This window comes from Durio zibethinus, chromosome 25 (assembly GCF_047325235.1).
Source record: "Durio zibethinus cultivar Kanyao isolate XHJ-2024 chromosome 25, ASM4732523v1, whole genome shotgun sequence".
NCBI lineage: Eukaryota > Viridiplantae > Streptophyta > Magnoliopsida > Malvales > Malvaceae > Durio > Durio zibethinus.
This window is the reverse complement of record NC_143186.1, coordinates 3,890,461-3,908,907: the sequence shown is the minus strand read 5'-3', so window position 1 is coordinate 3,908,907 and position 18,447 is coordinate 3,890,461. Positions and strand designations below refer to the sequence as shown.

The 18,447-nt window shown below is 33.3% G+C and overlaps 1 protein-coding gene and 3 pseudogenes across 2 annotated transcripts; 3 read left to right on the top strand and 1 right to left on the bottom strand.

Moving 5' to 3' along the window:
- Positions 1-1,226: 1,226 nt before the first annotated feature.
- LOC111276088 (E3 ubiquitin-protein ligase RGLG4-like) lies at positions 1,227-9,237 on the bottom strand. Of its 2 annotated transcripts, XM_022861879.2 has the most exons (12): positions 9,090-9,237; positions 8,740-8,961; positions 4,009-4,093; positions 3,512-3,652; positions 3,312-3,425; positions 3,086-3,183; positions 2,879-2,958; positions 2,198-2,303; positions 1,982-2,109; positions 1,765-1,894; positions 1,610-1,666; positions 1,227-1,514 (listed from the first exon to the last, which is right to left on the bottom strand). In XM_022861879.2, exons 2-12 carry the CDS (start codon positions 8,884-8,886, stop codon positions 1,431-1,433), a joined length of 1,170 nt encoding a protein of 389 aa, XP_022717614.1. In that variant the 5' UTR covers positions 8,887-8,961; positions 9,090-9,237; the 3' UTR covers positions 1,227-1,430. The 2 variants fall into 2 exon arrangements, with proteins under 2 accessions (XP_022717614.1, XP_022717613.1); XM_022861878.2 differs by lacking the exon at positions 9,090-9,237 and having other exon boundaries at positions 8,740-9,083.
- A 2,630-nt stretch (positions 9,238-11,867) lies between these two features.
- On the top strand, positions 11,868-13,667 carry LOC149511529 (18S ribosomal RNA; annotated as a pseudogene).
- Positions 13,668-13,955: 288 nt separating this feature from the next.
- Positions 13,956-14,111, top strand: LOC149511528 (5.8S ribosomal RNA; annotated as a pseudogene).
- Positions 14,112-14,346: 235 nt separating this feature from the next.
- LOC149511527 (25S ribosomal RNA) lies at positions 14,347-17,722 on the top strand (annotated as a pseudogene).
- Positions 17,723-18,447: the final 725 nt, after the last annotated feature.

Below are 18,447 nucleotides of genomic sequence, written 5' to 3'. Positions count from 1 at the left end.
GAAAAATTGGAAGCTGAAGAAAGAAGACATTGAAAGAATCTTGGGAACCTTTTCGCCACAATTAGAGTTAAATTCATGGCATTACATTTATGACATTGCATTCATGCTTAGGTTTTTTAGCATTGTTTTCATGGCATTTATTGGATGAGTAATAAGTTTTGTCACTTGAAGATATATTTTTAAGATAGGATTTTGATTCTCGATTGAGGATAATTTTTAGAGATAAGGATTTAATCCTTGATAGAAAAATGTTCCGAAAGAATGAGTGAAATGTTAATCCTTGATTGAGGAAAAAAGTTGAAGATAAGATTTTAACCTTCAAATGAAGGTAATAATTTCAAGGAAAGTTGGTAAACCTTAGTTAAGGAAAGCTTTTTTAAATTTTTCGAAGTTATTGAATCTCTATTTAAATGAGCCTATTAAATTTTCAAAAGTCGTTGAGCCTTTTATTTAAAAGAACTTGTTAAATTTTCAAAAGTCATTGAGTTTTTATTTAGAGATATTTATTATATTTTTTTAAAGCTGTTGAGCCTTTATTTAAAGAAGTATTTCATAATTTTTCCAAATTATTAAGTCTTAAAACTATAAAATACTCTTACCCTCCTTTATTTTGATGAAGGTAAATAGTGATAGTTATGGATTTGTTAAGTCTAGTATCTTTTATAAATAAATATAATATAATTTTTCATAAAAATTATAATATATATGTAGTAACTAATAACTTCAGCTTGTTTAAATGTGAATCAACTTTTTAATTTGCAAAGCATAAGAAAAAAAATAATTAGTACGCGTTTTCATACTTAAAAGCATTTATTTTTTGTTTTCATATTTGAACCCATTATTATTTTTACATTTTAAAAATTTATTTTTATTTTTAATTATTAAACATGTTTTCAATCTTGTTTATCATTTTCTAAAAGAATGAAAATAAAAAATACTTCTATTTTCCATAGGCAAACACTCCCTTATTTTTCCTTGAAAACTGTCCATTTTAATTCTCTATTTTCAAAATATTATGTCCACCTTTCCAAGAATAAATTTTTATTTTCTCAAATTTATTTTATTATTAATATTTTCTTTTCAAAGATTGACATGGATGCTCCACGATTTTGCTCGGTCTATAGATAGATGGAAGATAGCCGCTATGCATGATGAAAAGCTTTGGGAATAGTAACCGGCAAAAAAGAAAACCTTAGGGATTCTTCAAACATTCCAAGAGACTGGTATTAATTAATTAATTCTGGAAATTACGAACCACTAATATATATTTTTAACATTTTGTACAATTTAATATTCTTAAATTATATGAACACTAAGTTAACATACAGAAATTTCAGTTTCCAACTCAACAAGCACATACCATATTTAATTTAAAAACTAGACTCAACCCTAACCTGTACATATAAATACATGTTACTTGAAAATGGAAATCAAGTGAACAGCCTGAGACGATTAGTAATCCTTTGGCGGCATATTGGACAATTGGACACTCTTGACCCACATTCTCTGCATGTCTGCAATCATACAATTTCAATTGTTATTTCGAACCACGAAAAATTATGTTGAGAATTAAAGCCAACGGATACAAACAAAACATGGAATAACTCACCATATGCCCACAACCAAAGGCCAAGTCCTTTGCACTCGTTAGGCAGATTGGGCATGCCTACATTTACATAGCAGAAGTTATGGGGGAAATCACAAAAGGAACAATTATATAGTCGCAATTAAGCTTTAATAGAAGAGTGCAACATTTGGTCATACCTGGGTCCGATCATCTAACGCAGGTGATGATGAGACATTATTGCTTGGTACACGCTCCGGATGAGTAGGTCGACGGTAGGAAACTGGAGGAGGACGTGGAACTACTTTCTTCACTTTTCCAGTTCGTTGTCTTTGTTCAACGAAAATCATAAATAACGATTAATTATAATTTACAAATCACTTCAAAGTTGCTGTTACCACGTTTAGCATAACTCACCCAAGCAGACCAAGTTCCATGACTGCTTTGTACTGGAGAGGGATCTCCATCAGGGCAGCAAGAGCAAAAGCAGTTTCTTTCTCATCTAGAGTTTTATTTTTGGACATAATCTCAGTGAAGTTTACAAACTGCACAAAAGAGAGAAAAATGTAGTTACATTTCATCCAAATAATTAGCAGTATATAATATTTCAAGCTTTTGCTACTAGTACAAAACCTGGAAGTTGTCAAAGTCACGCGCGGGAATCTTATCGTCAAATTTCTTCATATCTTCCCAAGGTCCATCACCAACACCAACCAGAACAATCGACAGTGGGTATGAGCTGGAAATTGAAAGGAAAAAAAATCCTCTGCTTTAATACAACTGAATCTATACAATTGAATCTCTGCATTCTTCAACAAGAATACATATTGCAAATATACAATCTTGCTTGTGTTCTTTCTCATATGATATTTGGAGGGGTAAGAGAATGTCTATTGTTGCTTCTGAAAATGGTTTCTTTGAAGGACTACTTTAATGGTCAAATTGAATATAATGTAACCAACTAGCTACTTTAATGGTCGACACTTGACAAAGAAATCAACACTTTACTCCTCAAGGGCCCAAACTTGAAAATGTAATAAAGGTAAGAAGGATCCTGCTACTTTTAACAAAAAATCCCATTACTATCATGACTATGATCGCTACTACCCTGCAAGTGTGAGCAGGGTAGCTCTGGAATACTAAATCTCAAATTACACGGTCTAACATCAGAATGGGAATGTGACATTTAATGGCTAAAATTACTTAAGACACTAGTTAGATATTTTCTACATACATACACTGCTGCATATATTCTAAATTCATAGCTGAAGCCTAAAGCAATAATAGTAAATCGATACATGTATAAGGTCCTACCTTGCATTGACAATTGAATTGATTGTTTTCTCTTCTTGTGGACTCAGCTCTCTGTCACTTGTATTAACACTTCGTGTGACCTTTACGGTTTACACAAAAAGAAAACAAATTTAGAGATACATTGTGCGAGAGAGAGAGAGAGAAGAAAAAAGGGTAAAATTGCAAATAAATAAGGGAGAGGGAGAAAAAGAAGGCATGAGATTTAACCTGGCCATCTGCAATGATAACTAACACATGGAATTGGCCACCACTGTTTTCCACAATGTCGATCGCAGCATCAATTACCGGTGCATAAGAAGTAGGTCCTATGGGACGACAAGCATGCTCAAAGCATTAACTTTTGACATAAATGAAGCATTCATGTTATAATGACCAAATGTGACAAACTGATTTGACAAGTTAAAATTTCCAAGACCAGGGAATATATGCCAACCAGCTAATCTCAAGTTCGGAATAATCTTTTTGTAACAGGCTAAGACTTCTTCAAAGCCATGGCAAGATGAATGATCATTGTGAAAGCTAAACACCTCCGTATCATGCGTGGTAGCTAAGACATTGCAGCCAACAACTTGATTAGATTAACAAATGGAAGGTAAAGATTGAGACATTTAACATCTGAAGCAGACACCATACCATCACCAAAGCCAAAACAAGGTATCAAATTGTCTTCATCGAATGGAGCCAGAGTCTTTCCAATTATCGAGATGGCTTTCTCATAAGGATTTGGTGTATCACCATTTGCATGTAGACTCCGGTTATTGAATGATACTTTGCCTTCAATAAAAATATTTACGTATTGGCTTCCAAGATACCAACCAGAGACAAATCAATTTGAAAAAGTAAAAAAAAACCATAAATATATTTCTTCAAATTTGACCTATAGTATTGGCTTCTGATTTTCTGCACTACATCAGGATTGCATGAGGCGTTCATTAAATAGGTGGAAAAAGCATCTTGAAAGAAGTTTTGGGAGAAATTTTCTTATGTTGGTTAGGTGGTATGCTACTAGACATTGTGACAAAGCAGTTTGGTCAATGGTTTATGTCAGCCAACATTTCTAAAGTCAAATAATCTGAGTAAGAAAAATTTTCTAGCAGAATTAGAGATGGTGTTTCCTGAACTTAGCATACCTGTCCATTCATTGCTTTTTGTGAAATCGATTCCAACCATGAGATTAGATGATTCTAGACCAGAGTCTCTTAAAGCTTTTGTAACCTGCAGTGAAAGATGAGGAGCTTATTCAGAACTTAAAAATCTCAAGATCAAATATGAAAGGAAAAAATTATCAGCATGACAGTGGATTTATTTTGACAATGCTAACAAGTTTTGATTCTTTGGCTCCAATCATATACACTTCAAACATGTTTGATAATTATGCTACAACAATTTGTGCTAACTTGTACAAAATATAAATTATTGAAAAGATAATTACAAACAAACTACCTACTACTTTCATGCATAACTCCTGTTCTTAATTGGTGTACAATAGGAGTTCATTCAACTGCTTACAATTACCAATCCCAAAAGTAAATTATCTTATTGATGACTTGAGAAAAAACAGACTTTCATTTTAGCCATTATAGGCATAGTGTATGTCATGATCGAAATACTTTCTACTTTGATGCCAGTAAAAGTCATGTCAACTCCAAGTGACGATCTAAATAAGGTAGTGGGGGCTATGCTCGTTTCTAAGCAAGAACCTATACCACACCAAAAAAAAAAAAAGTCTGTTAGGATGAAAATCATGTAAAAAACAATTTAGGCAAAACATAGAGCTTAAAACAGAAAAGAAAATAATGAAACTGCTAAATTGAAAACCGCAAAATAGAACTTTTAAACTAGGATATGAATTTATCGTTCACAAAGTATGTAGGCAACTTGGTTACATTGTCAAATTTCATGTAACCCACTCGTGAATGGTTGGCTCAAGTGGTTAAAAGAGTGTGCTCCTCTTTTTGTTACCTAAGTTCGAATTCGGAGAGGTTGTGGGAAAATAATTTTCAATGAATTCTCTAAGCCAGCGTATAAAATCTTGTTCGAATCAGCCCAAAAAGAGGATGATTAAGCAAAGTTCAAAAACCCATTTCCACTAAATAAAGAAAAGGGTTCTATGTAACCCACCAAAAAACTTTTCTTTGAATTAAGATTTGGTTATATTCTTCCAAATCCAAGTTCTATAAATTTGAAGCTTGCAAAAACTCCTACAAAGATTAGGAGATGTTTTTGTCGGCAAGATCTTCCCAAGCGAATGCAAAGCTGCAAACAAATTTGGTGCCAGAAACAAATTAAATTTCAACATTTGATAATATAAACAACTCTTGAGGGACATTTCTTGAAGGAAAAACTTTCACCTAATTATCAATTGCCACATATCCTATGAAATTTTTGACCAATTAAAACTTTCTGAATGTTGCTAAATAAATTAATTAAAAATTTTCTAAAATAACAAATTACGTATTCTCATGTGGAATTGATGACATAATTAAAAAATCATAAAATTTCACGTGTCATCAACCAAATTACTACACTATCAAGGCTTGATCAATCAAAATGTCATTTGGCAAATAAAAACACACATATGATTGGACCACTCAAATTTTATTTACAAGAAATTTAATTATCTCTAATTAAATTAAAATAATTTAAAAATATAATTAAAAGATTTTAAATGTTTTAAAAACTCTCTCACCTAATATTAGCTAACACTACAAATAGAGAACTCCAATAAATCATTTGACTAACAAATTTGGGAAAGAAAGCTTGAAGACAATTTAGGGAAACAAGTTCAACAAGGCAATTGAAAAGAAGATCTAAAAAATTAAAACAAGTTCTGTTCGCTCTGAAATTTTTTTTTTTTTTTATTTTCTATTTTTACTTTTTAGAAAATAGTTTTTATTTTCTATTTTTTGTTTTCTAAAAAATGTATTTGATAAACAAAAATAAAAATTATTTTCTAAAAATACACAAATAAATAAAATATTTAATGATATTACTATTAATGTTATCTAATTATAAATATAATATATATTATTAATTAATAACATTAAAAAGTATTTAAATATAATAACTTGCAAAACATAAGAAAAAAAGTAATGTACATCATTTATTTTCACAATTGAAAACATATATATATATATATATATATTTTTTTTTTTTTGTTTTCATATCTCAACCTATTTTCATTTTGGTTTTCTAAAAACTTACTTTCATTTTCAATTATCAAACACATTTTTACTCATATCTTTCATTTTTCAAAAAATGAAAATTGAAAATGATTCTATTTTCTGAAATGAAACACTACCTTAAAGTTCCACAAGTTTAAAAGGTAACACCTAAGGAATGAAGTTTATAGAGTTCCAACAATCAAATAAAAAAAACAACTTGGGTAAAGAATACCTAAAGATAATTTGGGGCAAGAAGATCTAAAAAAATTGATAAAATAGAAATTTTAAAGAATCATAGTCTCCTAAGTCATCACAAGTCTACGAATGATGATTTGAAAATTAAAGTCTAAAGATTCAAGAATCCCTAAATTGGGACCAAATTCCAAAATTTTGAAGAATCTCTAAATTGAAACATATATCCAAACTAAGTTTTCAAGACTCCCTTAATTTTGTACCAAATTTTAATATTTTTAAAAATGTTAAAATTTTAGAATAAAATTTCAAGGCTTCAACTAACCCTAAATTTTGAATCGAAATTTATTTAATTAAAAAATAAGTCATTAAGAACTTTGAAGTAAATTTTTGCATAAGGAAAGAAAAGAATCAAAAGATTTTCAGAGATTGTACTATATATTACAAATTTTACCTATTTTATTTTCAAACATGAAATTTGTATACAAGTTGACCTAAAAACCTTCACTTGAATCCTAGCCAAAGAGTAAAGCATGATGAATATTGTGATTAATAAATTTAAATGTTTTATTAGATTTTAATTTTCTAATAAAAATAATAATTAATTTCAAGATATGATCTGGCCAAAAAAAAAAATTTCAATGTATGATTTCAGTGCAAATGTGTTGCACATACATGAAGGATGGTAGTGCTCTAGTGCAATCAAAGACTGTATTGTCACAATTAAAAATATCGTAAGTATAGATGTGAGTGGGAGAATGGACGCCATTAATTGTTCAGCAGTTGGGATGCTGGACCACCAAAACTAAGAGATGCAAAGCTGTAGATAGAAAGAAAGAAAGCCCCACAACTCTGTTCTAACGTATCTGTTCTCTACTAAATTATTTCCTCTTTATCCTTTGATTTTTATTCCTATCTAAACTATCTTCTTTTTTTTTTTTTCTCAAATCTTATCTCACTTTGTTAAAAGGTCAAAAAGCTACACGAAGGTCACGTGGATGCAAAGCTGAAGAAAGCATGTTGTCCTAAGCATGAAAACGCTTTCACATTTGATTTTAACTAGCACTAGCCCGGTCATGTCTGCAGACAAGGACCACAAAATAAATAAATCAATTTCAAATTATTTTAGGATATATAAAAAAATCGAAGAGTTAATATGATAAAAAATCAGAAATTATTTTATTTGAATTGAAATTTTTAAAATTTACAATTAACAGAATGATATATATTTTTTAAGTATATTCAAAAAAACAAAAAAGAATTATTTAAAAAAATAAAATGTGTAAATCTTTTAACTTTATTAAAAAAATTAGGGATTGGATATGTATAAAAAAGAATAACTCATAAATTAAGCAGTTTGAAAAGTTTGGATTGGATATGCATTCCACAAATTCATTTCCGGTGTTTATTTCATCTTCAAATAATAATTACTAGACCCTAAATTTAATAGAAGTTGTTGAGAATTGAAAAATGAAGGCAAAAAGTAAAGTCTAAGAGAAATAATAACGTATAGTTGTAACTACATAGTTAGAGTCCGTAATGATTTCTTGTCTCAATGTAAAGCCATGAGCATCTTTAATTTGAATTTAAAGGGAAACAAAAAACTATTTCTTTGATTAATTTTGAATATTGTACATGCATTTTACAATATATCTCTTCTCTCAAGGAAAATATATATTTTTTTATTCTTTCTTTCTATATGGTCACGTCACCCAGTCACCCAAATCAACTTTACTTTATTAAACAATTCACCGTGTCCCCACCATTCAATTAAATTAAATAAGATGACACTGTCTTGAAAGTTACGCACAAAAATATTACTCTCTATTTTTTTTTAATTTTTTTAGACGTTTAAAATTATATATTTTTTTAATATTTAAAATTTTTATTTTTATATTTTAAAATTATGTTTTAAATTTTAAATTTTTTAATATTAAAAATTATAAAATTTTAATTTTATAAAAAATTGAATTTTAATATTAAATATATTTAAATTAAAATTTTAAAAAATTTTATAAAAATTTTTAAATGATAAACATTTTAAAAAGAAAAGAGTAATTTGATTTTCCTTTTGTTTATAAAAGAAAAAAAATACTCAATCATTGAGCCTTTTAAAATTTTGCTGTTTCTTGAACGAAGCACTTTGCCCCTTTCTATGGTACTACCTTTTAGCTTGCTTGACAAAATTATGTACAGTACTCCAAAGTTTCAGGCCCACTCTTATTGTTATTATTATTAAGATAATTTTTGAAAAAATAATTTTTTGGAGGCCAAGACTAACAGATATGGTTGACTAACAATGGTAGACCTGATCCAAAACTTGGAAACTTCACTGCAATCATTTCTGTGCTTTTTTGCAAGCTAAAACCACAATCTTTTTTATCCGCTAAAAAAAAAAGGGAGATTATACTACCTAGCTGATTACACCGTTCAAAATATACCATCAAGAAATAAAAAAAAAAAACGATTTTTTGAAATCAAATTAAAGTAAAAGGAGAAAAGAACCTGGTCTAGGGTTGAGAAATTATCAGCAATAAATCCATACTTCTGCTTTGCTGATTGCTTTCTCTGTAGCTTGGAAACATTATTATTAATTTTACTAGTGCTTCCACTCCCTCCTACTTCCAAAAATGAAGCTTGCGGCGCGGCCATGGCAGGTGGGAAAGAGTTATTGGTTGATCTTCTTCCTCTTGATGATCCGTTCACAGCAGGCAGCTTCTTACGCTTCTGATTAGAAAGAAAATTACCCATCTCATCTTCTTCTTTGATATGAGAATTAGAAAAGAAGAAGAAAGACGAAGAAGCTGCGTTTATAAGACTAAATCTAGTAAAGCAAGGACAGGGCACATGCTTACCTCCTTTCAACTTATTTATTTAATAAACAAGACCTCGTAGCCTTATGAGGCGCGAAAAGAATCAACCACAAAACAACATAACCCTGGCTGAGGTCCGCCCATAAATTTATGCAAAAATTCTTTTCCTCGAGCCAATTGTAATTGTAAGGGGTACTTTTATATCAAAAGGTAAAATAGTTTTTTTTCTTTCGTAAAAGATAATTAATTATTTTTATTTTTTTAATTTAATCAACATATTAAGTTTATTTAAATTTACGAAATTATATCGATTCAAACATCTTATCAACATATTAACTAAATTCCTCTAAATAGGACTCGTCACTTTGCTCAGTTCACCTTGGCTCATCAAGTTACCCTTGACTTTAGGGTTAATTTTAAACAATTTAGATTACCCAAAAACTCTTACCTTATAGGTATAAATAGTATTATTTAAATGTTAGTTCACCATTTTATTTTTTTAATACTTCTTTCTACTTGTTTATTTTTTTTTTTTTTATAAATTAATGTCTGGTTTAAGTATCGAAACACAAATATTTGAACCATTTTTAAGTTTTGTCATTAACTGTTCTCTTTCTATTCTCTACTGATTTTAGGGTTTCACCTTTAAAAGACAACTTAACATTAATATTTAACGTGCTAAATAGAAGGCTTCTCATTCAATCGACCTAAAAATAGCATATTGCTTGAAAGAAAGTTGTTAAGGAAAGAGAATAGCTATCGCAGTTATAATTAAAACTCATATCAACCAACCTAATGTAGACTAACTTACCATGACAAGCCTTATAATTAAGCAGGTCTTAGCCCTAAACCAACAACTACAATCCTTCAAAGAAATGATCCAAAATCTCAACCTATTACAAACATCTAAAGCATCTAATCTAAACACCCTAAACAACCCTTACCGAGAAAAGTTGCCAAGCTATGATGATACTGCAACATCCTCGTCTGTTGAAGATAAGGAAAAGGTCACACCCTTGACCAATTATCACAACCACACCTTGACATAAGCCACCACCCAAAAGTCCAAACAAATTGTCCTAAAGCCCTAATTGAACAAAGAACTAAAAGTTCGAATGCAGGCCATGGAAAAAGAATTTAAAGGAAAGGCCTTGCATTTGATGACAAGTTGAAATTTTTAAAGGCTCGCCTTTCACTGACGAAATAAATTACACCATGCCCCTAAAAAAGTTCAAGATGCTGACATTGGAAACATACGATAATACAACTGACTTTTTTGATCATTTAGAGCTTTATTGGACTAAAATGATGTAAGAGGCTGATAAAGCTTTGATGTGTAAAGGATTGGCCACCACGTTTAAAAGGGCAGCTTGATCCTAATACTATAGTTTAGAATCGAGGTCATAACCACAATCAAATAGCTCAACTTTCCTTTTTGTCCAAATTCATTGGTAGCCAACGAACAAAAAAAAACTACATTAAGCTTGATGTCAATCTACCAAGACCGAAATGAGTATTTGAAAGATTATGTCATGCATTTTAAAACGAAAGACTTTCAAGTGAAAAACTTGGAATAGACCGCTATTATCGTTCCTTTGACCAGTGAACTCAGTGATATAAAGTACTATTTCAAGCTCACCATTTCTCTAAAACTACCAAAAATGTTAGCCAATGTGCTACTTATTGCAAATAGATACATAAATGCCAAAGTTACAATGAAAAATAACTGAGGTGAAAAAGGCTCATCCCTTATACTTGATTCAAGAAAAAAAAAACTACAATCCTTTAATAGAAAGAAAACCAAAATACCTAAAGGATAAGAGCCTGAGTAGACAAAGAAACTACACTACGTTGATACCCCATAAAAAAGATTATGATGCATGTTGAAAGGAAGTCCAAGCTCAAATGGCCAAAGCCACTGAGACACAACACCAAAAAAAACCCAATAAAGAGGAGTGTTTTCTATAGAAACATTGGTTATAACACTGAAGACTACATCGACCTGAATAATGAAATTGATAATTCAATCAAAAGAGGTCATTTGGGTGAGTTTATTAACTGATCAATATAGGGTCAGGGTAAAGTAGATTTTAGAAGAAGAAATCAAACTAAAAGGACAGAAAGAGATCAGAGGAATCGAGAAAGAGGAATTAAGGTAGTGGTAATCTAAGGAATGAGTAGGAAAAAAATGAAGAATGAGCTATTGATAATCAACCTATTGTAGGCATCATTAATGTGATAATTGGAGAAAGTTCTCATGGCCCTTGCTTGTGTTTTGTATGTCATTTCCTCCGTTTGCTTGTCAAGTAATCGATTGGGTAGGTTGTGGATCGATGTGCATGGATGTTGCCACTTATATGCAATGGGCATATGAATGGTGCTATAGTTGTACGTGTTGGCAGGCTCCATGCTCGATGCATCAAATTGTTGACCCATCATCCTCTTCAATCTCTCTCTTATGTGGTTATCGTACCTTAAAGGTGTAATCAAGATCCTGTGTTGCATACCTAAATTAATGAAAATCGAATGTCTTTCTATCCCTCATCTATCTTGTGTCTTTAAGGGCTACAGGACAGACCTCAATCATGCATCGTGTCCTAAATGTGCCACCCAAATATCCGTGGTTGCATTGGTGCACTGGTGTTCGATCGTGTTCTTGAATAGAGAAGGTTTTGTGAGCATGGGCTCTCGGCCCTTATTTATCCAATGCTATGCATTTTACCTGCTCGATATGTATGACGCTTATGCTCCATGTTGGCTTTCTTAGTCACTTAGTAGGCGTGTTAAGGCCCATGTGGTGCCAATGTCCTAAAAAAGTGCTACCCGATTGATCTTGCTGTTAGTCATATGCTTGTCTCAAAGATTAAGCCATGTATGTGTAAGTAAGAACTAATTCAAACTATGAAACTATGAATGGCTCATTAAATTAGTTATAGTTTGTTTAATGGAATCTACTACTCAAATAACCATAGTAATTTTAGAGCTAATACATACAACAAACCTTGACTTTTAGAAGAGATGCATTTATAAGACAAAAAGGTCTACACACGTTATGCCTGTTGCTCTGATAATTCATGATAACTCGACTAATTATACAACTTTTATACCAATGATGCATTATTCAAATTTTTACCTTATCAACTTTTGATGGTAGGATAGTGGCCTATTATGGTGATATCGGGTGATGGAGAAAAAGGTTTGATTCCAAATAGAAAGCCTGAGAAATAGCTATCACATCTAGAAAAGGTAATAGGAGTGCAAGTTACCCAATCCTGACACAAAAAGGTAGTGATAATAAATAATAATACTAGGCTTTATGAATTTAATAATTGGAATAAGTATAATCTAAATCTTTTAACGAGAATCCATTGAAAGGCAAGTTTGGTGCCCACAGTGTGGTAATTTCAACTCCAATAGTGTATATTTAAGTTGTTACAATTAAAAAGCTCATAGTTGGAACTAGGCTTGGGTCATTCGATTCGCTTCATGATGAGCACCAGTTTACTTATCCTTACTGTTGATGATGCACTCTTAGCCTTAACTAGCCAAGTTATTCTTTTGATGCTGTTAGTTTGAAGAAAATTAGAGTGCTTAAAATAGGCCTATCCTTATATACATTAGTATAGGATAACATCATAAGATTTCAGTCCCATTGTATTGGCTTTTGAGATCAGAGTAATGATTAAAAGGGACTGTTGGGGGCATTTGTATTTTATAGTCAAAGGTAAAATTTTTGGATTTATGAAAAATAGACAACTATGAAAGCATTTGCCAAGGATGCTTTCATTAATCAAGAAAAAAGTTGAGGGCTCAAAGATGATCACTGTCTTAGTCTTAACCATAAATGATGCTGACCAAAAATCAACGGATGTTACTTTTAAGACTCTGCTAGCACTTTATAAGAAATCAAAGTCTTTAGATTTTGAGGGCAGTATGGTCGCATGGTTGAAACTTAAAGGAATTGATGGAAGGGCACCACTAGGAATGGAGCTTACAACTTAATTTGACTCAACTTGAAAAAACTTACTAGGTCCAGATATAGTAAAGATTAACAAATTGATAGCTCTTTTTTTATTCCATGGGTGGTGGTGCATGGCTATTCTTAGTTGGTAGTGATTTGTCTTGTTAATTCCATTAATGAATGAGACCTCAGCCTGCTAACTAGCTACAAGGAGGTGATCTTTCATGGCTAGCTTTTTAGAGGGACTATGGCCACTTAAGCTAAGAAAGTTTGAAGCAATGCCAGGTTTGTGATGTCCTTAGAAGTTTTGGGCTGCACAAGCGCTACACTGATATATTTAATGAATCTATGGCCTTAGCTAACAGGCTGAGGAAATTTTTGAAATTTTCTTATTATGGGGATAGATTATTGCAATTGTTGGTCTTCAACAAGGAATTCCTAGTAAGCGTGAGTCATCATCTTGTGTTGACTACATTTTTGTTTTTTGTACACATCATTTATCATTCTTACTAATTGAATGGTTCGATGAAGTGTTTAAATCATGGCCACATAGATGGTTTACTGCCTGTGACATCGTAAAAAGTCCACAAACCTTATTATTTAGAGGAATGAGCAGTCATAACAAGGTTTTCATAGGTGAACCTGTGGAAGGATCACTGTCAAAACCCACTCAATGAACGACCTATAAATGCTTTAACAAAACATGAAGAAGCGAGGGTGCCTCTATGACCTAAGCCCTTTTTGGTCCTAGACAGGCACGATGATCACTTCATTTCACCTTTCTGATGGGTGAAGTGATTTGTATCATCACCCATGATTGAATAATAAACCTTTAGCGTGATCGTGCTAAGGAATCAAAATGAAAAAAGTGCATATACCATTACCATCTCATTTCTAGTAGGTGCATAGGTGGCATTGTGACTTTTTTTGTTGTGAAAAACCAAAATAACTTTCGACAATAGATAACTCAACTCTTGAATTGATGAAAAACATAGCGAAAGGTGATACTTGGTGTGAATTGTAAAATCCCATAAACCATTGAGTCTTTGAGCACAAGATATGCCCCAAGCCATTAGGCTTAGAGCAAGCTTGATAATGTGTCATGCATCGTCGTCTTTTTTAGCCTCTTGCTTATCGAGTTTTGAGTGAAAGGGGTAGAAAGATGGCCTTCTGTGATCTCGTCGATTGTGATTGGCCTAAAAGCAAGTCATCGACAATGATAGCATTATGAACTTCAATGGTAAAGCTCCCGACATACCTCATCGCTGGTGATGCATGCTCGTTGTCCATTTAGACCTTATTGGACCCTTTCTTATTGCTTGATCGATACTCATATTATGACCCTAGGTCAAGCGAGATTACTCACTTAGTTTAAGCATATCAATAAGTAGAGAAATACAAAGATTCTCTTAATAATGGTGAGCGAATTGAGAAAAGCCCAACTTCAAAATCAAAGTCTCTCTACGTCCAAATTGTAGTTTGAAAAAGCATTCTTATAGACAGATCGAGCCCAAGTCCCAAAGAGGCATTGGAGAGGATGAAGTCCCATTGTGCCTAGACCCTATTGTACCATGAAATGCTATCAATTTGTTAGGTTGTTTGGGAATAAAGCCCCAATCGAGAGGTAAATTCCATCCAAGGCTAAATACGGGTGAGAAATCGATAGTGAACAAATATCACAATGGAAAAATTAAAAAGACTTTGAAAAGAGAGTGAAAGAATGCTTGAAATTATCAGAAAGGACATAAATGAAGGCTAACGATGTGTCCTAGTCGAATGTGGAATAACGAAAGTTGATCTACCGATTAGCTCAAGGCATAGGTTGATGCAAGTTGCAATGGTAACCTTCGTATCAGCCTACGTTCGGGCTTTCAATATGCCCATGGAGACATTGTCGCTATGATCATGGAATGCAACATGCATCATCTTGTTATGCCTCAAAACTTGCACGCTTTCGGCATCAACCTACAGCTTATTATTTGACCCATCTTAAAACATGGATCAAGGAGTTTGACATGTATACGAGTTAACAGGGCTAAAAATCCAATAAGGTACAAGGATGCTGATTGGCGATATCCTTCAAGGTGTACCGTTGATGAACCTTGATCTTCTAAGAATTGAAAGTAAGCATGCTTGTCGAGACCCAAAATATGGTGAACTATGCTTAAGTGAGGTAAAGCCAGAGGAAACTCTAGTGGAAGCCCATAGTGATACTGACATACAAATCATTCATTTGACTTTAATATAAGGGCGAAAGACTAATCAAACTATCAGTAGTTAGTTCCTTTCAAAGATTCTTTCAAGATAGTTAGAGCCCTTAACGAGTTATATCGAGTAAAACCAATGATTAGTGGCATCGGGGGCACAATGCCTTCAACCTATTCTCAAACTTTAAATAGGTAGGATGGCATGACTACTTTGTTAAGCCTTGCCACAAAATCAATAGTTCAAAGTGGGTCACTTTTGGTAAGCAAAATTGGTGATATAGGATGAATTGGAAATCGGGTTATGGTGCTAAACTACACACTAACCTAAAACCTAGAAAAGGGTGTTGTTTGATTAAGACAACAAGACGGTTGTCATGGAAGTTGAAATCCTTTAAGGAATGTGTAACAAGTCACTTGTCAAATCAACTAGTCCTGAAAATGGATAGCACTTAAGCATGTGACCTATACCCTACCATTAGGGTAAAGACTAGGCCTTGATGAGTAGGAAGGCATAGTAGTTATCGTAAAACTTGAAGTACAAGCCTGGACGGAATGGTCATTAGTACAAATCTTGGTGGTTGTAGTAAATATTCAAATAAAAACTTTGAAGGCCGAAGAAGGGAAAAGTTTCATGTGAATGGTGCTTACATATAGGTTAGTCGATCCTAAGAAACGAGAGGAAGCCCATCCAATAGCGCATCTAATGCAAGCTTCGAAAAAGAATAGGGATAAAATTTTTGAATCGAGAGGTAATGGCTGAAGGTAATGTTAGAAAGTCTAGAGACATCAATGAAGGCTTTGAAAAGAGTTATCTTTGTTATTTAATAGCCTACCTACCTTGGAAATGGCTCAACTGGAGGTAAGGTCTAGCAGCTAGAAGAACACTGTACATCATGTGGTGTTTCGTGCACCCTCGATGGCCCTTAAAAATTTAGAAGATCGAGTGCTATTCACACCTGGTCATACTCATAATTGCAATAGGTTTTCAAAGTGAATAGCTTTTGGTCAATGGAACAATGTAGGTAAAAGAAGTCGATAAAATGGATCTGTAACCTTGAGAAAAAGACTGGCTCTAGGGGCTAGGCACGAGGTTCTTATTCTTGAACCTGTTGCTATCGATGCATAGCTTGAGCTCTTCTTGAAGTGAGAGTGAGTCATCACATGCCGATCAAGGGATGGACTAGGAACGGTTCCATCGAGGGCCTTTCCCAGATGATGAACAGTCGACTTAAAATTGGTATGGACAAGGGGAATCCGACTATTTAATTAAAACAAAGTATTGCAATGGTCCCTATGCATGCTCATGTATTATGATTCCTACCAGTGCTTTGAATGTCAAAGTGAAAAAAATTCAACCAAGTGCAGGTAAATAGCAAGAGTAACTATGACTCTCTTAGGGTAGCTAAATGCCTCATCATCTAATCAATGATGCACATGAATGGATTAACGAGATTTTCACTATCCATGTCTACTATCTGGCAAAACCACAGCCAAGGGAATGGACTTGGCAGAATCAGCAGGGAAAGAAAACCTTGTTGAGCTTAACTTTAGTCCTACTTTGTGAAATGACTTAAGAGGTGTAGGATAAGTGAGAACCCTTGGGTGAAATTCAAATACCACTACTTTTAACGTTATTTTACTTATTCCATGAATTGGAGGTGGGGCACGACCCTTTTTTTTAGACCCAAGATTAATCTCGATCAATTGATATAGGTGAAAGATATTGTTAGGTAGGGAGTTTTGCTATGGCAGCACATCTATTAAAAGATAACATAGGTGTCCTAAGACGAGCTAAATGAGAACAAAAAATTTGTATGAAACAAAAGGTAAAAGCTTATTTGATTCTGATTTTTAGTATGAATATGAATCGTGAAAGCATGGCCTATCGATCTTTTAGACCTTCAAAATTTGAAGCTAGACGTGTCAGAAAAATCATAAGGATAATTTCTTATGGCAGCCAAGCATTTATAGCAACATTACTTTTTAATCCTTCGATGTCGCTCTCTTATCATTATGAAGTAGAATTCACCAATTGTTGGATTGTTCACCCACCAATAAGGAACATGAGTTGGGTTTAGACTATCGTGAGATATGTTAGTTTTACCTTACTGATGGCAATTTTGTAATAGTGATTCAACCTAGTACGAGAGAAACCATTGATTCATACAATTGGTCATCACACTTAGTTGAAAAGCCAGTGGCATGAAGCTACCATGTGTCAAATTATGACTAAATGCCTTTAAGTCAGTATCTGGGTTAAAAATGATGCATGTGCCCGTTGCCTAATTTTCTACCCATAATAAAGGCCATGACCCCCAAGGGCAAATGTCGTAGGTGCAACCTTCATGGTAAACAAGCTATGCAAGCCTCTTTGAAGCTCAATTCTCACTAAACGGTGGGTAAAATCCTTTATAGATGACTTATATATGAGACTTGGTATTGTAAGCGGCAGAGCGGCCTTGCTGCCATGATCCACTAAGATTCAACCCTTTTTTGCTTTGATTCATCCCTCTCTCCTACACCCACCGAAGTCTTATCACTTTAGTTTTTTACATAGCACCCCTCTGGGATTGGAGATGAATTGTATTTTCCATTGCAACCAAATTGGTCAAGTGATAGCATCCTTCCCTCGAGCGTCTAATTAAACACTGCACATATGTTACATTGATGTATTCAATGAGTCTATAGCCTTGGCCAATAGGCTCAAGTAATTTTTAAAATTTCATCATGATAGGGATAGGTTATTGCAATTGTTGGTCTTTAACGATGAATTCCTAGTAAGCACGAGTCATTAGTTTACGTTGACTACGTCCTTACCCTTTGTACACACCGCCTATCCCTCTTACCAATTGAATGGCCCAATGAAGTGTTTGGATCGTGACAACATGGATGGTTTGTTGTCATGGCATCACAGGAAGTCCACTGAACCTTATCATTTAGAGGAAGGAGAAGTCATAACAAGATTTTTATAGGTGAACCAATGAAAGGATCATTGTCAAAACTCACTCAATGAATGATCGACAAATGCGTTAATGAAACATTGAGGGGGTGAGGGTGCCTCCATGCCCCGAGCCCTTTCTGACCCTAAGCGAGCACGACAGATGCTTCGTTCCACCTCTTGAGTGGACAAAATGATCAACGTTGACGTTCATGATCGAATAATGAACCCTTGACACGAATAGCACTAAGGAACTGAAATGAAAAAGAGCATGTACGCCATTGCCATTCCTTT

Bases quoted from the DNA above. Each gene is read 5' to 3' on its own strand.
- LOC111276088 (XM_022861878.2), bottom strand. From the start codon at position 8,985: ATGGGTAATTTTCTTTCTAATCAGAAGCGTAAGAAGCTGCCTGCTGTG. The intron at 4,094-8,739 runs GTTCTTTTCTCC...CTTTCACTGCAG, and splicing joins ATTTCTCAACCCTAGACCAG to GTTACAAAAGCTTTAAGAGA. The intron at 2,959-3,085 runs GTTAAATCTCAT...TAAACCGTAAAG, and splicing joins TTATCATTGCAGATGGCCAG to GTCACACGAAGTGTTAATAC.